At 41.3% G+C, this 23175-nt stretch overlaps 1 protein-coding gene across 1 annotated transcript in view; it reads left to right on the top strand.

The window, feature by feature from the left end:
* Positions 1–23175, top strand: part of ABCA13 (ATP binding cassette subfamily A member 13) — a 410641-nt gene that overhangs the window by 362059 nt on the left and 25407 nt on the right. Inside the window, exon 44 of the mRNA XM_074036523.1 lies at positions 15538–15630. Coding sequence (XP_073892624.1) covers positions 15538–15630 — 93 coding nt within the window. The remainder of the gene's footprint in view (positions 1–15537; positions 15631–23175) is intronic.

Below are 23175 nucleotides of genomic sequence, written 5' to 3'. Positions count from 1 at the left end.
TCAGTTTTAGAATAAGTGTGATGTGATACTGAGAAGAATATATCTTCTGTTGATTTGGGATGGGGAGTTCTGTAGATGTCTATTCGGTCTGCTTGGTCCAGAACTGAGTTGAAGTCTTGGATAGCCTTGTTAATTTTCTGTTTCATTGATCTGTCTAATATTGACAGTAGGGTGTTAAAGTCTGCTACTATTATTGTGTGAGAGTATAAGTCTCTTTGTAGGTCTCTAAGAATTTACTTTATGAATCTGGGTGCTCCTGTGTTGCATGAATAAATATTTAGGATAGTTAACTCTTCTTGTTGCATTGATCCCTTTGACATTATGTAATGGCCTTCTTTGTCTCTTTTGATGATTGTTGGTTTAAATTCTGTTTTATCAGAGACTAGGATTGCAATCCCTAATTTCTTTTGCTTTCCATTTGCTTATTCCTCCATCCCTTTATTTCAAGCCAATATGTGTCTTTGCACATGAGATGGGTCTCCTGAATACAGCGCAACCATGGGTCTTGACTCTTTATCCAATTTGCCAGTCTGTGTCTTTTAATTGGGGTTTTTAGCCCATTTACATTTAAGGTTAGTATTGTTATGTGTGAATTTGATCCTGTCATTATGATGCTAGCTGGTTATTTTGCCTGTTAGTTGATGCAGTTTCTTTATAGTGTCGATGGTCTTTACAATTTGGTATGTTTTTTCAGTGGTTCATACTAGTTGTTCCTTTACATGCTTAGTGCTTCCTTCAAGAGCTCTTGTAAGGTAGGCCTGATGGTGACAAAATCTCTCAGCATTTGCTTGTCTATAAAGGATTTTACTTCTCCTTTGCTTTGTTTAGCTGGATATGAAATTCTGGGTTGAAAATTCCTTTCTTTAAGAATGTTGAATATTGTTCCCCATTCTCTTCTGGCTTGTAGGGTTTGTGCTGAGATACCCACTGTTAGTCTGATGGGCTTCCCTTTGTGGGTAACCCGACTTTTCTCTCTGGCTGCCCTTAACATTTTCTCCTTCATTTCAACCTTGGTGAATCTGATGATTATGTGTCTTGGGTTTGGTCTTCTCGAGGAACATTTTTGTGATGTTCTCTGGCTTGTAGGGTTTCTGCAGAGACATCCACTGTTACTATGATGGGCTTCCCTTTGTGGGTAACCTGACTTTTCTGTCTGGCTGCCCTTAACATTTTTTCCTTCATTTCAACCTTGGTGAATCTGACGATTATGTGTCTTGGGTTGGTCTTCTTGAGGAATATCTTTGTGGTGTTCTCTCTATTTCCTGAATTTGAATGTTGGCCTGCCTTGCTAGGTTGTGGAAGTTCTCCTGGATAATATCCTGAAGAGTGTTTCCCAACTTGATTCCATTCTCCCAATCACTTTCAGGTACACCAATCAAATGTAGATTTGGTCTTTTCACATAGTCCCATGTTTCGTGGAGGCTTTTTTTGTTTCTTTTCCCTGTTTTTCTCTAATCTTGAATTCTTGTTTTGTTTCACTGAGTTGATCTTCAGTCTCTGATATCCTTTCTTCCGCTTGATTGATTTGGCTACTGATACTTGTGTATGCTTCATGAAGTTCTCTTGCTGTTTTGTTCAGCTCCATCAGATCGTTTATGTTCTTCTCTACACTGGTTATTTTAGTTAGCAATTCATCTAGTCTTTTTTCAAGGTTCTTAGCTTCCTTGCATTGGGCTAGAACATACTCTTTTAGCTCATAGGAGTTTGTGATTACCTAACTTCTGAAGCCTACTTCTGTCAGTTCATCAGACTTATTCTCCATCCAGTTTTGTTCCTTTGCTGACAAGGAGTTGTGATCCTTTGGCAGAGAACAGGCATTCTGGTTTTTGGAATTTTCAGCCTTTTTGCTCTGGTTTCTCCCCATCTTCATGGATTTATCTACCTTTGGTCTTTGATGTTGGTGACCTTTGGATGTGGTCTCTGAGTGGACATGCTTTTTGTTGATGTTGATACTATTCCTTTCTGTTTGTTAGTTTTCCAAGAGTCAGGCTCCTCTGTTGCAGGTCTGCCAGAGTTTGCTGGAGATCTGCTCCAGACCCTGTTTGCCTGGGTGTCACTGGCGAAGGCTACAGAACAGCAAAGATTGCTGCCTGTTCTTTCCTCTGGAAGCTTCATCCCAGAGGGTCACCTGCCAAATGCCAGCGTGAGCTCTCCTATATGAGGTGTCTGTTGGCGCCTACTGGGAGGTGTCTCCCAGTTAGGATACACAGGGGTCAGGGACCCACCTGAGGAGGCAGTCTGTCCCTTATCGGAACTCAAATACTGTTCTGGGAGCACTGCTGCTCTCTTCAGAGCTGTCATACAGGGATGTTTAAGCCTGCTGAAGCTGCATCCCCAGCCACTCTTTCCCCCAGGTACTCTGTCCCAGGGAGATGGGGGTTTTATCTGTAAGTGCCTGACAGAGGCTGCTGCCTATTTTTCAGAGATTCCCTGCCCAGAGAGGAGAAATCTAGAGAGACATTCAGCCTTGCTGAGCTGCAGTGGGTTCCACCCAGTTTGAACTTCATGAATGCTTTGTTTACACTTTGAGGGTAAAACTGCCTACTCAAGCCTCAGCAATGGTGGACACCCCTCCCCCAACCAAACTTGAGTGTCCCAGGTCCACCTTAGACTGCTGTGCTAGCAGCAAGAATTTCAAGCCCGTGGATCTTAGTTTGCTGGGTTATGTAGGGGGTGGGACCCACTGAGCCAGGTGCCAGGCACTGGAGGAAATCTCCTGGTCTGCTGGTTGCAAAGATCATGGGAAAAGCGCAGCATCTGGGCCGGAGTGCACCGTTCTTCCCAGTACAGTCTCTCACAGCTTCCTTTGGGTAGGAAAGGGAAGTCCCCCGACCCCTTGCATTTTCAAGGTTGAGGCAACTCACCACCCTGCTTCAGCTGGCCCTCCGTGGGCTGCACCCACTGTCCAACCAGTCCCAGTGAGATAAACTGGGCACCTCGGTTGGAAATGCAGAAATCACCCGCCTTCTGCGTCAATCTCTCTGGGAGCTGCAGACCGGAGCTGTTCCTATTTAGCCATCTTGCCAGCTCTCTCTTTAATTCTCTAAAGTTGGTTTTCATTAGTTCTTTGATGATGTTTATAATAGCTGCATTTAAACTTTTTCCTCTAAATCTGAGGATACCTATAAACAATTTCTTTTGACTGCTTTTTCCTCCCCAATTATGGGGAGAAACTTTCTTGTTTCTTTGCATGCCTTATAGATTTTTATTGAAAACTGGACATTTTAGATAATTGTAACAGGTCTGGATTCTGATTCTCCCTCCCCTATGGTGGTTATTATTGCCAATTTTTTAAAAGTTTATTTGTTTATTTTGTGTTTGTGTCTTACTTAGTTGCCTGAGATAAATCTATGAAAACTCTTCCTCCTTTAGTGAGTGGCTACCAATTCCTCTACTCATTTTTTATTTTTTATTTTTATTTTTGGACCATCTCACTCTGTCACCCAGGCTGGAGTACAGCAGTGCAATCTCAGATCACTGCAACGTCTGCCTTGTGGGTTCAAGTGATTCTCCTGCCTTAGCCTCCCAAGTAGCTGGGATTACAGGTGCCCACACCATGCCCAGTTAATTTTTGTATTTTTAGTAGAGACAGGGTTTCACCATGTTGGTCAGGCTGGTCTTGAACTCCTGACCTCAGGTGATCCTCCTACTTCAGCTTCCCAAAGTTCTGGGATTACAGGCATAAGCCACCATGCCCAGCCAGTTTGTTTTTTTTTAAATTTGTTCTCGTTTTTTAAAATTTCTTCTCATTTTTTAAGACCGGCTCATAGGGGTTACTCTGTTTATGCATAGGTTAGTTGCTAGTGAGTGACTGGGCACAAGTTGTGCTCAACCACCTCAGACCAACAAGGTTTTTTCTTTGCAAATGTATCTGTGTGTGGATAGTGAAGAAATTCCAAGTTCAGGCTATTTTCATGTTAGCCTAAGTTTACTGGCTCCTTTTGTGTCTCTCCTATGGGCATGTGGACAGCCTCTGGGTTGACAAAGAACATGTGGTTGGCCTGGGCCCTCTCCAATCTCAGCTGCACATACATGCAGCCACAGCTATATGCATGCTACATCCACACAATTCCAGTCTAGTAGAGGACAGATCCTGGAGGTATTGGCTTTTTCTGTTTGCTTGGTTCGAAAATAATCGGGTATATCAACAGTGTCACTGGACCTGGGCGTTACCCAATGGTCCAAATTGTTTGCACCCTCTTCAGCTGGGGCTGAGCTACTAATCCTCATGGTCTGCCCTTCCTGCCAGTAGTTGCATGTTGGTGAAACTGGGGAGAAGGGGAGCAGCCTATGGCTGGAATGCCACTGATTATCAGTCTTCTTACCCTAAGTTTAACAGTTTATTAGCTAAAAGTGCTCTTAGATTGTGCTATACCTTTTGGTTCAATTTTCAGAATTTTGAAATGGCAATTTTTGTTAATTTTGTCCATATTCATCATTGCTTTTTGAGAAAACAATTTACCAGTTTCTTCATTTGACCCTAGTTGGAAGTCCTACCCTGGGATTTTCTGTTGTTGTTTTTCTTGTATTTCACTTCAGAAAATAAAATTTTACATTAAAAAAATTAAATTTGATAAACCTTCTACTTTATCATAATGCATACATATGTTTGCTTAAAATGATCATTTTATTTTGCCACTTCTAGAAGCTCTCTACATTCTTGTATTTATTTTGCTGGAGTTTGTTTGCTGGCATGAGGACATGAGTCTTCATGTTCATGCAGAAGTTCTAAGATTGGGTAAAGTGGTGTCATGATAAAAATTTCATTTATTTCTCATATAATTATTGTAGATTGTTCTCAAAAAGACTGTATGTCATTGAAATTTCTCTTTTATATCCTCCTATTCATTTGGTTTCACATTAAATATATATATATATTCATTTCCATAAATCTGTCCATATCCATGCAGTACAAAGATCAAAATTACTCATTGTTAACGAAGAGTGGGGAAGCTTATGATTTATTCTGTGATTCTAAAATGGCAGCCTTTGTTGAAAAAAAGTCTCTGTATTGGACATTTTTCCCTTAACTTTGAGTTCATTTATCATTGCCTCTTCTGGTTCCTTACCCCAGGGAATCTTGGTAAAGTGTGGAGCAGGAAACTGAGGGTAAGAATATTGTATACTACTTTTCTTACTAAGGGAGTTGAAATCAGTATAATCAAGAGTGACCAGCACTACCTTTTTCTCACACATCATGAATTCCAATGTAACTCCTGAAATCTCTGCATTGCCTAGCCATATTTCTGTACTAATTAGATTATCCAGCCATACAGGAAATGTTGTGTTTATTTTTTGAAGCTGGCACATCTTACTTGGCCAGAGAAGGAGAGAGTCAAGGGGAAGGTGCTACGCATTTGTTAACAACCAGATCTCATGAGAACTCACTCATTATCACAAGCATAGCAACGGGGAAACCTGCCCCATGATCAAATAATCTCTGACCAGGCCCTTGCACCAACATTGGGGATTACAATTTGACATGATATTTGGGCAGGAACACAAATCTAAACCATATTATTTTGTAACTGGCCTCTCCCTTATCTCATGTCTTTCTCACATTGCAAAACACAATCATCCCTTCTCAAAATTCCCCCATGTCTTAACTCATTTCAGCATGAACTCAAAAGTCCACAGTCCAGAGTTTCGTCTGAACAAAGGCAAGGCCCTTCTGCATGAGCCTGTAAAATAAAAAACAAATTAGTTACTTCCAAGATACAATGAGAGTACTGACATTGGGCAAATACACCTGAACAAAAAGGAAGAAATCAGCTAAAAGAGAGAGGCTACCGGCCCTGAGCAAGTCCAAAACCCAGCAGAGTAGTCATTAAATTTTAAAGCTCCAAAATAATCTCCTTTGATTCCATGTCTCACATTCAGGCCACCCTGAAGCAAGGGTTGGATTGCAAGACCTTGAGCAGCTCCGCACCTGTGGTTCTGCAGGGCTTAGCAGGTTCCCATGGCTGCTTTCAAGGACTGGCATTGAGTGCCTTGGCTTTTCCAGGAGCTCAGTGCAAGCTGTCAGTGGATGTACCATTCTGCAGTTTGGAGAGTGGTAGCCCTCTTCTCATGGTTCTACTAGGCAGTGCCCCACTGGGGACTCTGTGTGGGTGCTCCAGTCCCACATTTCTCTTCTACACTGCCCTAGTAGAGGTTCTCCACGAGGGCCACATCCATGCAGCAGACTTCTGTTTGGACATCCAGGTGTTTCCGTACATCCTCTGAAGTCTAGGTGGAGGCTCCTAAGCCTCAACTCTTGCCCTCTGTGCATCCGCAGGCTTACTGCCATGGGGAAGCCACCAAGGCTTACTACTTGCACTCTCTGGACCAGTAGCCTGGGATCTATCTGGGACAATTTAGCTATGGCTGGAGCTGGAGCAGCTGCAACACAGTGAGCAGTGTCCAGGGCAGTGGGGCCCTGGGCCCAGCTCACAATTTCTTCCCTCCTGGGCTTCCAGGCCTGTGATGGAAGGGGCTGCCTAGAAGGTCTCCGACATGCTTTTGAGACATTGTTCCCATTGTCTTGGTTATTAACATTCAGCTCTTCTTTGCTTATGCAAATTTCTTCAGCCATCCCTCCTCAGAAAATGTGTTTTTCTTTTCTACCACATTGTCAGGCTGTACATTTTCCGAACTTCTATCCTCTGTTTCCCTTTTAAATAAAAATTTTAATTTCAGGTCATCTCTTTGCTCATGCATAAGAAAAGTGAACTATGCTCCAGTTTCCAATAAGTTTCTCATCTCTATCTGAGATCTCCTCACCCTGGACTTATTGTCTGTATCACTATCAGCATTTTGGTCACAACAATTTTACAAGCCTCTAGGAGGTTCCAAACTCCCTTGTTTTCCTGTCTTCTTCTGAGCCCTCCAAACTGTTCTAGCCTCTGCCCATTATCCAGTTCCAAAGCTGCTTTCACATTTTCAGGTATCTTTATTGCAATGCCCCTCTGTCTGTACAAATTTTCTGTATTAGTTTGTTTTCACACTGCCATAGAGAAAAGAAGTTTAACAGGCTCACAGTTCCACAGGCTGTACAGAAAGCATGGCTGGGGAGGTCTCGGGAAACTTACAATCATGGCAGAAGGCGAAGGGGCAGCAGGAATGTCTTACATGGCCAGAGCAGGAGGAAGAGAGTGAAAGGGGAAGTGCTACACACTTTTAAACAAACAGATCTCGTGAGAACTTACTATCATGAGAACGAACAGCAAGGGGAAAATATGCCACCATGATCCAGTTACCTCCCACCAGGCCTCTCCTCCAACACAGGTGATCACAATCCGATAGGAGATTTCGGTGGTGACACAAACACAAACCATATTAGACCTCCACTTGTCTGAACTATGTTTAAGAAACTAATATATAAGTGACTTCATATTCTACCTTGCTGAGACCAGCTCCATCAGGGAGATCCGAACCCAGTGGTGCTAGAGGAATTAAAGACACACACACAGAAATATAGAGTTGTGAAGTGGGAAATCAGGAGTCTCACAGCCTTCAGAGCTGAGAGCCCCAGAGTTTTACCCACATATTTATTAACAGCAAACCAGTCATTAGCATTGTTTCTACAGATATTAAATTAACTAAAAGTATCCCTTATGGGAAACGAAGGGATGGGCAGAATTAATTGCAGCAGGAACATGCCCTTAAGACACAGATCACTCATGCTTTTGCTTATGGCTTAAGAATGCCTTTAAGTGGTTTTCCACCTTGGGCTGGCCAGATGTTCCTTGCCCTCATTCCTGTAAACCCGCAACCTTCCAGCTTGGGTGTTAGGGCCATTATGGACATATCACAATGCCGCAGAGATTTTATTTATGACCAGTTTGGGGGCCAGTTTATGTCCAGATTTTGGGAGGCTTGTTCTCAACATGTCTCCTTCTTTGATTTGCAAAGAGATAAAAGCAAGGGCAGCTTTGTCACAGTGAGCTACTTCTCGCAGGAGTCAGAATCCGCATCTGCTGACTATACAAAGACAAACGACGTAGATTAAAAGCACAATCCTCATTGAAATCACAGAGCTTCCAAGTGTTTTATCCATTTTAATGGGTTACTAGCTGCTAATCTGTCTGCAGCTCCTTCAAGCATTCCAGTTCCTGGCATGAAGGTCAGGTGTGCCTGGGATGCTTTAAATATTTGTTCTTTTAATTTTGCAATATCCAAAGACAAGTTTGTAGAGTGTCCTTCTAGATGCTTTTTTATTCTTTCCCAAATTTTGGTCCACAAATCCTTATGTTAAGCTCCTAGAGCGGGCCATATCATTTGAGGTTGAGGTGCCACTATACCGCTATGGTTCCAGATAATAGGAACTTTTGCCGTGCTTCTCATCATTTCTACCATCTGAACGTTTTGTTCAGATCATCTGAACATAATGTGGCCGTAGCACACAGACTGAGAGGTGCAATTCAAGCTAAACATCCCCTTAGAGGGCCAATTAATGATTCCATAGGAATCGTTGTTCAGCACCTCTGCCTGTTCTGCAAAGCAATCTTCCTAAACACGTATGTTCATTTTTTCAAACTGGGTCCAATCCTGTTTATAAAATAGGTTTTTAAGGGCAGTATGCCTCAATTATAGGAGAGATTATTATGGTAAATACTGAGATCAGAAAGCATGTGTAACTGTGTCATACAGTGATTGCATCCAGGCATTATTATCAGCCCTTGTTGAAGGAATACTCGTGGCAGTGGTGATAACCGCTATCATAGCTACCATTAAATTATTCATTGTGACTAGTTGTCCCGCTTTCTTCAGGTTTTCTTCTGCCGTCTGAGACAGCTTCTTGATCAGGTGGGTGGCTGTGTTCGACGGGTGTTGCTCCTGACAGTTGCTCCTGACAGTTGGGGTCCTCCTCAGCGTCAGTCTTGACGTGGTTGCAACCGGGGGGTAAACAGCTTCATTTTAGGAAAATGATTATCGAGAATACCCACAAAGTCAGCTAAATGGGTTTGCCAAGTAAGACTATTTATAAAGCTTGCTGTATTTGTGCCTTCGTGAGAGGGACAATAATTTTTCCAGGATCATATCCATGTAATTTAGCAATCCGAGTTCTCCCAATCCCTATCATAGTAGTGATTTGATCTAAATAAGGAGTTAGAGTCCGTGAATTAATATGTGGAAGAAAAAGCCACTCTACTAAGTCCTGTTCTTGGGCAATAACACCAGTAGGTGAATGCTGAGTTGAAAAAATTAGCAAATCTAGAGTTTCTCTGGATCTATTCTATTTATCCAAGCTTTATGGACTTGCTTCTCAATCAGCTATAACTCTGCCTCTGCCTCCTTTGCTAATTGCCAAGGGCTAGTGAGACTAGGAATTCCTCTAAGGATAGAAAACAAATTACTCATGGCATAGGTAGGAATGCCTAGAGCAGGTCTTATCCAATTAATATCCCCTAGTAATTTTTGAAAGTCATTTAATGTTCTTAATTTATCCCTATGTGTGGTTACTTTCTGTGGCACAATGGTAGTGTCATTTACTAAGGTCCCCAAGTAGGAGTAAGGAGTAGTAGTCTGAATTTTGTCAGGAGCTGTAATTAAACCCGTGTGAGAAATCGAATTTTGCAAGTGATCATAACATTGGAGTAATATTTCTCGAGTGGGGGCAGCACAAAGTGTATCATCCGTATAGTGAATAATGTAACACTGTGAACATTTTTTACCAGTAGGTTCAATTGCTTGCCCCACATACGACTGGCAAATAGTTGAACTGTTTAACATGCCCTGTGGCAACACTTTCCAATGATAATGTTTAGCAGGCTGCAGGTTGTTTACTGCAGGCACTGTAAATGCAAACTGTTCACAGTCTTGCTCAGCTAAAGCGATAGTAAAGAAGCAGTCTTTTAAATCTATGACTATTAAAGGCCAGTTTTTTGGAATTATAGCAAGAGAAGACAATCCTGGCCGTAATTCTCCAATAAGTTGTATAACTGAATTGATGGCTCTTAAGTCAGTTAACATTCTCCATTTTCCTGATTTTTTCTTAATTACAAAAACTGGAGAATTCCAAAGGGAAAATGTTGGAGCTATGTGCCCATTTTCTAATTGTTCAGTAACTAATTTCTCTAAAGTCTCCAGTTTTTCTTTACTTAGCAGTCATTGTTCTATCCAAATTGGCTTATTTGTTAACCATTTTAAAGGTATAGGTTCTGGAGGCTTAACAATGGCCACCATAAAAAAATTTTTTTCTAATCTTTGGCAGGAACTTTGTTTTTCCGCTTGAAGCAGTTCTTTCAAACCTTGCAAATTTTTTTCTTTGAATAGTTATTTCACAGGTAGGATGTTTATCAGTAATTTGATTTACCCAATAAGTTGCTTTGCCTTGTTTATTTGTGCTTCCAAATCCTCCTGTTGGTTTAATTTCACTTTTTCCCATTCCCACATACAGCACAATCAGGAGCTGTGCTATGCGCTCTCCTGGCTCTGCTTTCCAGGGAACAGAAGTAGATACAACAATTTGAATTTCCCCGTTATAATCTGAATCAATGACTCCTGTATGTATTTGTACTCTTTTTAAACGTACACTAGACCTTCCTAAAAGTAATCCTATTGTCCCTGCTAGCAAGGGTCCACAGACTCCTGTTGGGCACTTTTGTGGGGGTTCCCAGGCAGAAGGCTCACAGCTTTTGTGCAGTATAAATCTACCGAGGCACTACTGACTGTGGCGGGGGACAGACATTGTACAGGGGTGAGGGAATGGCCTGAGCTGGAAATGCCCCAGTTTAGAACGAGGCCTGGGAGAGGCCCCTCATGGCGTTTCCTGAAATTGAATTTCCGTCTTTATCAAACTTAAGAGTGACACTCACTAGCCCAGTGTTTTCCTTTTTTACATTTTGGACATATTTCAGGCTCAACCGTTTTCTTTTTTCCCCCATCAGGTGACCTGACTCGCTGATTTCTTCTACATTCTTTTTTAGTGCGACCATGCTTCCCACAGTTAAAACAAGCGCCAGGAAATGGAGTGTTTCCTTTATCCACTCTCAGTCCTGCCATTGCCTGTGCCAACGAAGTAGCTTTATGCAGATTACCTCCGATACCATCACAGGCCTTGATATAATCAACTAAATGTACTTTCCCTCTGATAAGTCACAGAGCAGCCTGGCAATCGGGATTAGCATTGTGGAAAGCTAATAATTGCAACACTATATCCTGAGCAGCCGAATCTGCAATCATCTTTTTAAGAGACTCCTGTAACTGAGCTATAAAATCAACGTACGGTTCTCTGGATCCCTGTTTTGCAACCCTAAAGAAAGGGTAATTTTCCCCACCTGAAGTGATTTTTTTCCTAAACACTAATGCACACTCCTCTAAGCTGTTCTATGGCATCATCCTGCATGACCAGTTGTGCATCTAAAACAGTCCAGCCACCAACCCCCAGAAGTTGGTCTGCAGTTATATTAATTTGAGGTTGGGCCTGAACATTGTGAGCAGCCTGAATGGAAACTTCATCTGCCCACCAAGTTTTAAATTGTAAGTTTTAAACTGAGCAGGAGTTAGACAAGCTCGAGTAAGAGCATCCCAGTCAGTAGGAACCATCCGACTGGAAAAGTAACATTCTTTAACAGTCCCATTACAAAAGGAGAACCTGGTCCATACTCATTTATAGCTTGTTTTAATTCTTTGAGTAATTTAAAAGGAAAAGGCTTAAATGTAGGTATAATATTTCCCTCTCGATCCCGGGGTGTATTCTAACAGGGAACTGCCAAGCCTCTAAATCACCTCTTGTCTAGCTTGCTGAATTCCTGCCTGAATAGAACTAAGAGCCATCACTCGAGGCGCTGCTGGAACAGTCACCGGGGCTACTACTTTTCACCCAGTGTCCTCCAGAAAAGAAAGATCTGGGGGGACATTTTCTTCAAAATAATAAGTAGTGGGTGCAGAAGGGTAGAGATGAACTTCTCCTTCCTTTGCTGCTTTAGCTTTAGCTGGCAAACAAACATGCTCTGTAACCTCTTCTGTTACTTTGCTATACTCTCCTTCCTCCTCGTCATCCGTGTGAAAAAGTTCCAAGGTGAAACGAACCAGACCCCAAACTTTCCCCATTGTTACCCTGATGCTTCCGAACTCCCCTTCTTACTCACCGCAGGGATTGCTTTAAGAGTACTCGGGTGTCCCCCAGCTAGTTTTCCGTTCCAGCCGTCACTCCGGCGACCCTTCAACCTGGATTCGAGTCCCCACGAATAGACACCACTTGCCAGGACCAGCTCGATCAGGGAGACCTGAAACCAGCGGCGCTAGAGGAATTAAAGACACACACACAGAAATATAGAGGTGTGAAGTGGGAAACAAGGGGTTCTCACAGCCTTCAGAGCTGAGAGCCCCAAACAGAGATTCACCCACATATTTATTAACAGCAAACCAGTCTTTAGCATTGTTTCTATAGATATTAAATTAACTAAAAGTATCCCTTATGGGAAACGAAGGGATGGGCAGAATTAAGTGCAGCAGGAACACGCCCTTAAGACACAGATCACTCATGCTTTTGTTTGTGGCGTAAGAATGCCTTTAAGCGGTTTTCTGCCCTGGGCGAGCCAGGTGTTCCTTGCCCTCATTCCCGTAAACCCACAACCTTCCAGCTTGGGTGTTAGGGCCATTATGGACATATCACACTGCTGCAGAGATTTTATTTATGGCCAGTTTTGGGGCCAGTTTATGGCCAGATTTTGGGGGGCTTGCTCCCAACACTACCTCTTTAATTAGAGTACCTACAGTGTGCCCGTAAGATGATTACTTTTAAATTGAAATTAAAGAAATAAGTGTTTGTACAGGAAAATATGTAAGGCATATTTTGAAAATTTATGACATGTATTTCTTGGACTTCATGTTAAGCAACTATAACAAAGAGACCTCAACTTACAGTGGCCCAGACAAGACATATTTTTTCCTCTTGCTTAATTCATGTCAGTGGGCTGTGCATCATCAGGCCGACCAAGGCCTTAGGTTCTTTCTACCATGCCACCATTGCAATCATCATGGTTGATGTTGACTCATCAGCACTGTGTCTACATCCTAGCTCAAGGGAAGTGGAGAAAAACAAAATCCAGGTCAAGTGGCTTGCTGTAATTCAACATGACCCAGAAATTGTGCATCCATTGACCTGAGTTTGTTGCATGTCCACATCGAGGTCCATGGAAGGCTGAGAAATGTCTTTATCTGAATGCCCATTAACCCACCTAGAAGACTGCTTTATGACTGTACTCCAATAATATGAATAACACATACTTCCTGTAGAGTATTTGGATAATGCAAAATGGTAAAATAAGTAAGGGAAATCCATCATTAATTTCATTTTTGAGATATTGACAGTCATACTTTTTTGTGTGTTTTTCTTCCTAGGAAGTTTTTTAACATACTTGTGCAATTCTCTGAATACACATTGTCATTTTACCGTTGCTGTATTATGAACTTTTCTCCATATGATTAATTGACTTTGGTGAACCTCATTTTAATAGCTAACACATGGATGAACTCTTACTTATATGAGTGATATATTGTCCTACTGTGAAATATTGACCTGTTTCCAGATGCTTACTATTATAAATAAGTTGTTACATGCATTTATATTTTCAGTGTTTTCTAGGTTAAGTTCTTAGGAAAGGAATTATTGCCAAATTGTGTTCAAAAAGTTATGCCAATTTTTACTCCCACCAGCAATATATGAGATGACATACTTAACATTACTGGGAAAATGGCCTTAACTTTCTGGGCATTTTTTTTTTATTTGAGAACTCATTGTTTTTGAAGTGACGATTGGAAATAAAAACCCCTCATTTTTCTCTACAATACACAAAAGCACACATGAACACTTTTCCAGCAAGAAAATAGCTTTAAAATCAATTGATTTAATGGTTTATATTTTATAATTTGTTGGTATGTTTATTACCCATGAGTAGTTCTTTGAATGGTCTCTACATGTTATTTACCCTTTTTTCTCTATTATATTTTTATTATTTTGTTATAAATAAAATTATGTTATATTATTTTGTTTTATTTGTTTTATTACGTTGTTTTATTATTTTGTTTAAATAATATAATAATTATATCATTATTTTATTTTGTTTTGTTTATTGTTATATTTTTACTATAAAGAACTCATATATGAGTTCTTTATAGTAAGTATATCAACCTCTACCCAGTATGTCTATTGGAATTTTTTTCTTTTTTTTTTTTTGAGACAGATACTGGTTCTTCTCACCCAGGCTGGAGTGCAGTAGCACAATCTCGGCTCACTGCAACCTCCACCTCCTGGGTTCAAGCAATTCTCCTGCCTCAGCCTCCTGAGTAGCTGCGATTACAGGTGCCCCCCACTACGCCCGGCTAAATTTTCGTACTTTTAGTAGAGATAGGATTTCACCATGTTGGCCAGGCTGGTCTCGAACTCCTGACCTCAGGTGATCCACCCACCTCGGCCTCCCAAACTACTGGGATTACAGGCATGAGCCACCATGCCTGACTGGAATGTTTTAAATGCTAGTTTGCTGTGTTAAGACACGACGACTACAAATCCCTTAATAGCTTCTTCCATTGCTTTTCTGCTTAGAAAATATCTTCTCATATTCAAATCATTATGTATATAAGATAGTAACATCTTGTTTGTGGCTCTCTTATCTTGTTCTAATGACATCTGCCTTGTAATTCTTTAGTGTATTACCAAATTGCAATTGTTTTAGCTATATAGAAAATATTTACCTTTTCTGGAGCAAGTCTTCTTTCATGATTCCTCTTTCATTATTTTTCTTCCTTTCACTAAGTAATTTTAAAGATATACTTTATAATTATTTTAAAATTTTCTCATGGGAGTGATAAATGTAAAATTTTGATTAGATTTACTATATCTGTATTATAATATATTTTCATTATTATAATACTATAATTATAGATTACCAATTTTGTAACATATTTTGAATTGAAATGTCAAAATATAATTTCAATTATAGCTACACATTAAAATGTTATTTATGGTGTTATATTCTATATTATACACTATGTTAAAATATAACTTATTTATATTTTACATATAATTAATTTACTTCTGTTTTATGTTTACACTTAAGGTAATATTTGATATTTACACTAACATATTAATAATGTTTTATATTGCACTAATTTTCATATTATAACAGTTTTTCCATTTTCAAAATATCCATTCTTTTCTTTTTTCCATGCCTCCTTCCATTGATTCCAGATTTCATTTGTGCCTATTAGTTAGGCTTTCTTGTTTTCCTAAAACATTCACATTGCTTTGTTAAGATTATTCTTACTTTGTATTTTTGTACTATTGCAAAATGCTTCTCTTCTATATATTTTATAGCTGATCTTCCTGGTATAAAAAAATATTGATTTTTTGTTAATTGTAAAATTGGCTGTCTAAATAAAACTTTATTGTTTTTAAAAGCTTTTTATTTGGTTAACATGAGATTTCTGTATAAAAAATTAAGTAATGTGCCCTAATGGTGTCTTGTCTCCTTTCTGTTTTGAAAAGTTTGACTCGAGCCTCCCCTCTTCAGGAAATGGCTCATTTTTGTCTCTTTCCCTTCCTTGCAGCATGGAGGAATGTGAGGCTCTTTGCACAAGACTGGCCATAATGGTCAACGGCAGCTTCAAATGTCTTGGTTCTCCTCAGCACATCAAAAATAGGTGCGTTGAAGTTCTCCTTTTGCTTAAATCTTTACTATGAAATCAATAGCATGATGCAGGGTTATGACTGGAGATGCCTTAGAGGCAAGTATGTTCCGATTACCTGCTGGCATAAAACAGGAGATGAAGGCTCTGAGGGGATAAAATACTGTGGCTAGTTAGTCAAAGACACAGCAACTCCCAAACACAGAGTCTAGCGGTCTCCCTGTAAGGGAGACATTTTATTTTTCTCTTCCCAGAAGGACATTGCTCCTTCATTGTAGTGACATTGGTAGGGGTGAGAATAAGATTGCAGAGTCAAGATGACCACAGGACACAAAATGTCCTCTTTACGCACAAAATGCCTTATGAAAAGGCTGTACTGTGATGTCCCTCATCTGCAGTGAATCAAAGTCTGAAAAAGACCCTCAATGTATAAGGGTTAGAGAGGGTTGTTATGGTTGCTTTCCATTGGATTATGAAAGACTAAAGACTTCTTTCCTGTGCTCACTGATCCTTTCTATTTCTTCCTGGTGAATTCCCTTCATGTATTCTCTTCATTTCCTTTTTGGAATCTTAATGATTTTGTTATCAATTTGTGAGAGCATTGCTACATCCTGGTATAACATTAAAAAAAAATTAAAGATGCCTAAATACTTGTTCAATTTCCTTTTAATTTGTTTAACCTGTCATTCTTACGTAGAATAATTTATTCATTTATGTTGATAAATCTCTTGTTTTCATTTATTCAGTGTTTTTAAGGTTAGGATTCTCAAGCAGAGATTTGGTAAATAGTCATACGTAAATTTTAAAAACTTTTAATTTATGGAGAAAAAGCTAATGCTCAGGATTGAGATGACATAGTAGGGGGTGAGTGTCCATTTTTAGAGTTAGGCACTGCTGGAACGGTCAACCTCACAGCTGTTTGCTGCTTCGGGTCAACCACTGGTCAGATGCACCTACTAGAAACTATTCTCGGTATGTACACTGCCCATCTTTAATAGGTATCATCAAAAAAAAAAATACTATTTCATGCTCTCCAACCTTTATGAATGCCTACATAAAGTTTTATAACCCATTCCTGATTGTTGGGTGATTTATGTCTGATTTATGTTTACAAAAGTTTGCTGCAAGAGCCAGCAGGATGAAGCACATGGGGATAGGTTTTCTCTAGCTGTTGCATTCTACATACTGGAAAATCTGTGCCTACTTCCGAGTTTTGCTTCCAATAATGTGATATATGGGTTGAGCATGAACTGTTAGTGGATATGAACTGTAGGACTATATTAAACGAGAAATGGCTTGTGGGTTATTCACGGAAACATCAAACTTAATAAAATTTAAAAAATAATTTGTGGCCAGGTAAGGTGGCTCACACCTGTAATTCTAGCACTTTGGGAGGATAGAGTGGGAGGATCACTTGAGGCCCAGAGTTTGAGACCAGCCTGGGCAACATAGTGAGACCGTTCCTACAAAACACTTTTAAAAAGTTAATTTTTAAAAATTATATCCAGGTGTGGTGGGGTGCATCTGTAGTGCTAGCTACTTAGGAGGTAGGAGGATCAGTTGTGTCCAAGAGGTCAAGGCCACAGTAAACCATGATTGTGCCACTATACTCCAGCCTGCATGACAGAGCAAGACCGTGTCTGAAAAAATAAAAAGTAAAATAAAATAACATAATTCGTAAAGTGCTTATTCTCCTATAACTATAAACCTATAATAAACATATGATGATGTGTGTTTCTATAATATTGAAATAAAGAATAAACGATTGATCATGACATAGATCGTAACAATAACTAGATTTTTCATAAACTTCGGCATCCATACCTAGGAGTCAGCAACATCAGAACCCATTTCTCTGATGTGGAGCTGCTGAGATGGATGAGAGAACTTTTAGTGGGGCTCCTTCCTCCTCCTCTCCATCCCTTTCTTTCCATGAGCATGAATTTTTAGGAACATGAATGAGGAAGAGTAGGGTCTGGGTGTGGGGAAAAGTTCTGAGGAGGTAACTCAGGAGAAGGTAAGTGTTTTGGAGAGAAAATTTTGGCAGAATTTGGGCAGGGATCTGAGTATCAGGATTTCCCCGTGGAGAGGCAGGAGGCTGGTGAGGAGGGTCCCTGGCTTGGGCTGGGAGACATCTGCCCAGAGGGAGAACAGAAGAAAGGAGCTACAGAAATCCCACAGAGGTGGGACCCAGAGGGCAGAGCTTGGGCCTCAGAGACCAGCTTCCCCGGGGATGGGCAGGTGCAACAAGAGCCTGCTGTGAAAGCCGAGTGAAGTGAAACCAGGGGAGCACGAGGGTTTAGCCACCTTTAGCTTCTGAATTGCAGTCCTGACTTTGACCTCATGAACAGTCAGGAAGCCTCAAACTTCAGTGTAGGTCTCAGCAAATTTGCCTGTGACAGGAAGCTGAGGCTTGCACCTGCTGTGGCAGTTCACTCGGACAAAGCAACCATCTTTCAGGGTGAAGGGGGGAAAGTGGAAAAGGAATGTCAGAATCAGAAAAATGAGGAGCCACAGAAATATAGAGGGAAGAATGTATGTGGCAAGTAGGGACAGATACATAAGAGGAAAAACAAAATGGACAGTGAAGTGAAATTGCCCAAACCAAAGAACTCTCCCTACCTCACACTCTGCCCCAGGCACAGCCCTCAGAGAAATGGGGCCTCAGATGAGAAACAGCTCTTCCATGGGACTTCAGGCCCCCCCTGAGCTCCCTGAGTTCATCCCACCTTCCTGGGTCTGGGGAGCAAGATTCATACACAAGAATCACTTCCTACCCTAATCTGCGGGTGGCACTGTGTTTCCTTCCCACCGTGTGTTGATTCAGTCGGCCCAGTACATCCCTGCCTGACTGTGCTGTTTGTCTTCCCTCCTGCTGTGCTCATTTGAGTTCCTTTCTTGGGTTCTCAGCGAAACCTTGGTACATGCACTTCACCATCAGAGAAGGGTTTCTGCAGAGGACACCAAATCCCATTCCCATGCTCCTAACAGAGCATTAACACCCCAGCATCCTGCTTCATGCCCGCACTCACCTCATCCTTAGCCCATTGTTTTAAAATATTGTGTATTAATAGAAAAATTGAAGTACCATAAGGCCAACAGATCAGGAGATGACTGCCTTTGAAAATATCACATATTACAGTTTCCAAGAATAGGGGCATGGGACACAGCGTCCCATGACGGAGCATCAGGTCAGCCAGGAGGCAGAGGGCAGCTGGAAGGAAACATGAGCAAGGGCTTTTATTGTGGTTTCTATTAGAAGGAATGGGTGAAATAGGACAAGCAGGTCTAAGATCTGCTAGTTTGAATAACTTCAGTGGGCCATGCAGCATAGGGGTTGTCCCTAGTTGGTAGTACCTGTCCCTGGGGTGACTGGGCAAGGGGGACTGTGGCTTAGCATGTGAGACCCCCTTAGAGGAGGTGTTAGAGATCATGTGTGTTCTGGGTCAGCTGGTTTGTATTTGAAAAAATGAATTTATGCGCAAGTTGTTTACTATCTTTAGGAATTGCCTAGCTCTGGGAGGGGCAGTTCTTCCAGAATCAGCAAGTCCCCATATTTTCAAAGTATTAGAATACAGAAGATAATAAGCATGATTAATATACCCACTCCAGGACTCACCGAGGCTAAGTGGAGCCCTAAGTGCAGGGCCAATCACATTCTCCCTGCCTGGAGGAAGCCAGACTTGCCCACTTTGCAGAGGAAGGCAGAGAGCTCTGGCTTTGCCAGGGGTTCTGAAGCCCCCCTCCTCTGCCTTGCTACAGACTTTTGTTCTTCCTGGGAATCTTTTTAATAGCTTGTTTCAGAGTTATTATCTACATAGTGAATTTCCAAACACTTTGAGATTATAGAGTTGTATTAAAAGACAAGTTCCTTGGACCCCTGGTCTGTGGATAACCTAAAGCTCTGTGTGACTGGTCTGTAGCAATCATCCATGAAGAAGGGCCTCCGAGAAAAAAAATGCAATAGGCCACTATCTAGTGTGTATGTCTGCCCATTGATATCAAGTTGTTATGCTAACCGTGATGTTGCTTCTCATCTGAGTCGCAATTTAAGAAAAGTCAATCAATATTAGATCTTTTGCTGGTAAAATTGAGGCTGTTTGCTTTTGACATTTAATATTTCTTTAACAAATGTTTATTGAAACCCAGCAAGGGGATGCAGAGGTAGGTCTGATGCAGTTTATGCCTGCTTTGGTGTTCACAAGTGCAGAGAGTGAGCCCTGCACACACCTGGTGACATCACAAGGCCTAACGGGGCAGGCAACATAGAAAAGGTATCAATTAGAGTGTTCCGTGAAAGGGCCGTATATGCCAAGTGGTCTCCAAACCCAGGAAAAGTCGAGAAACCAAAGAAGGAGGAAGACAAATCCAGTGTTTTGGTAAAGGGTGATTTCCTGGGGCACTTATGAATGGAAGTGTGGTCTTGGGAAGCAGCAAGACAGGTAGATCTCTGCAACATTACTCCCCAGACCCAGGGCTCTTGTATCATAGGGAAAGGACACCTAACCTAGAGAGACAATTGAAGACACCCCTCCAGAACAAGCAAGAGTGCTGCATGCATCATGGGCTATCATTTGTACAATAACATAAGGGTCGCCTTGATCTAAAGGCAGGAGCACATGTTCTTACAGGAAGGACAGGAAGTGAAGTAGGAATCAGGAGGCGTTCGCGAGACCAGGCTAACGAGAAGTTAGTGTGGCAGATTAGCATCCATGATGAGGTCACTTTTGTCTCCACATGGAGCCCTGTGGAGGAGGACGCCTTTTTTAGTTTGAAAAAATAGGGAAATATCTTAGACCTGGAGGTACAGGTAAAATTTGGTTAAAAGGGGATTTAATTCTAGATTGTATTTAGTAATAAAAACATCACTACAGAATCAGAATTTGAGAGCAAGTAAGAGGGACAGACATACCAGTCAAAGCAAAGTCTACATTTCAACATGAAAAGTAAAGGAAATCCTCAGGCTAAGTAAAAGCAGCATGACTATTTTAAATGTTCCTTGAGCAACCTTCGGCTTTGTGGTCTTAACTTCGTTTTTGCAGCTTGGCGTTGTTTCATTTTGGGTTGGATAATTCTTGGTTGTGGGAGGTTGTCCTGGGTATATAAGATGTTTAGCATCATCCCTGGCGTGTGCAGCACCCTCACCCCAATTGTGACAACTAAAAATGTCTCTGGACATTGGCAAATGTCTTTTGGGCAGCAAATTGTCCTGGTTGAGAGCCACCGTCTCAGCTGTTATTTTGTTCGATGTCCCCAGAGACATGGAACATACTGGGAAACCTAGTTACAGTAATAGTTAGACCAGATTCCAAAAACATTAGGCAGTCAACCCTGCCTTTCCTATGGCCCAATCTGAAACGTGTCCTGCTCAGTGGCTAAGAGGAAGCAGGTGTATGAAGTAGCAGTATGTCAGCAAATGGGCACAAGGATGGGTACAGGGCGTTGCACACAGGGCATTGTCTTCCCAGAGGCAAACCCTCTGGGCTGTGGAGTGACCTCATTTTGCAGAAGTCCAAGGTCCATGGGAAAGGAGCGCCTTCTTCTCCTTTCAGTCTCAGTACATCCCCAGTATGAGATGTATGAAGTCATAGTGGAAAGCCCGAGGGCCTGAGAGGAACTGCAACTCTGCAGGCCAAGGTCACTCAGGTGCTTTCTCATGCTCCTCCAAATATATCCCTATCCCACCTCAGTGTCTGTTCTTACTTGAACACCTTGCTTGGACCACTCTCCATCACCGATTACACAATACTCCCACCCATAGACACCCAGGATGATTCTTCCTTTTTCCTTGAGACTTCTCGGCTTTTTCAATGCTTGGCATTTTGTTCCCTTTGCTTGTGTTTTTGTCTTTACAGCAATAATCTTTTCCTCTTCTTTGGCATAAATTTGCCTCCTGCCTGCCAAAAGATCTGTTTGTAGAGTGTTTGATATCCACCATCTTACCTCGTTCCAATTCAGTGCTCTGTTCCTGGAGAGCACAGACCTTGTCTTTTATCAGTCCTACTCTTGCGATACGCTCACGCATCCATGCGATTTTGGAGACAAAATCTGAGGGCAAGGACAACCAGTCCAGTCCTGGAGGCTTTGGTGTCCAAAAACCCAGGGGTACCAAATAAATAGAATATGTGTGGTCCTGAAATGTTTAGGTTTTAGTTCACCAAGAGGTTTAATACTGCCAGATTCTACCTTCATTATTTACTAAATTGGTGTCCTATGCTCTTCTCAAGATCCAGATCTTCTTGTCATAGTTCCTTAAATTATCTTTCCGATACTCATAAGTGGTTAAACAATGCTTTTAACTTTAGATTGGTATTCCAATGTATTTATAAACTGCTGTATGTGTTCATAAGTTAAGTACTAACCAAATTAAAGTTTAAAGAATCATGTCTATGGTTTATCACTTCAACAAAAGAAGTCAACAGTGGATTTCTATTAGTGGGATTTAGCTAAAAGGATTTTCCTGACTCTAGTTTGGGACCTTGTCATGCTCTTCCTGGCTTCAGCCAACACCAACTGCCCCAATCCTGAGTCTGGTGCAGGTGGAAATATTTGTTCAAAATTGGTAACTGATTTCCCAGAAGGACAGACAGCATCTAGAGTGTAGAATTTTGGGGACCCAACCTCACAGGGAAAGGTGGATTCGCTCCCTTCATCGTCATCTTGGCCTCATTCCAGCGCTTCCCTTCTTCTCTCCCACCCTTTTGACCCTCCGCCCTGTTTCAACTGGAGAAGTCATCAAGTCCCTCCCTGTCCCCTCTCCAGCCTGCAGGACTCTTTTTAAGCTTGCAAGGTTGTCACAGAGTGGTCCTCAGATGCATTCTTCTGCTGTCCTTCCTGTGGCATTACCAAAATACACCCTCAAAGGATTATTATTATTTGTTCTTTCTGCAGAAACTTCTCTCCCCTAATCCATTCTCTGCTTCTCAGTTTCTCTAGCCTAGACCCAGTTTACACCTGGGATACACCTGTGCCAGTTTCCTCCCAGAGCAGAAGGGGTTATAATGCTGCTGGATGTCCTCCCTTTGGGCTCAATAAACTCCTGGAAAATTCTCTCCTCCCCTTTTACTCCCTGGCAAAGGAAAATCTACCCCTTGTAAAATCTGTAGAGTATGTCCTAACGCGCAATCCTGGACCATCTCTTAGTGATAATATGTCCCCTTGTCTTGCATCACTATATTCCCTTCTTCTTGCCTTTCTAGCCTATAGATATTCCCCTTTCCTAATTGTCCTCATCCTCATCTTTTATCGCTTTTATCTTCACCATTTATTATAGTCTCTTATCTACTGCTCTGAGCAAGGTATATAGATTATCTAGCAATCTGGATAATAATATTGAGAACTAATTCTTATATAGTGTTTATTGTATGCCATCTCTAAGTGCTTTATACACATGAATCAATTTATTCCTCATGACAGTCCTACAAAGTAGCTGTTATTATTAGCCTTCATTTTATAGGCATAAAAAAGTAGTCGTAGAAAGGTTGAGTGACTTTTCCAGGATTACCATCTAGTAAGCAGAGGGACTGAGATTTGAACCCCAGCATTCTGGTGCTACTTTGC

This window comes from Macaca fascicularis, chromosome 3 (genome assembly GCF_037993035.2).
Source record: "Macaca fascicularis isolate 582-1 chromosome 3, T2T-MFA8v1.1".
Classification (NCBI taxonomy): Eukaryota; Metazoa; Chordata; class Mammalia; order Primates; family Cercopithecidae; genus Macaca; species Macaca fascicularis.
The sequence above is the reverse complement of the archived record's forward strand: the minus strand, read 5'-3'. Positions and strand labels throughout refer to the sequence as shown.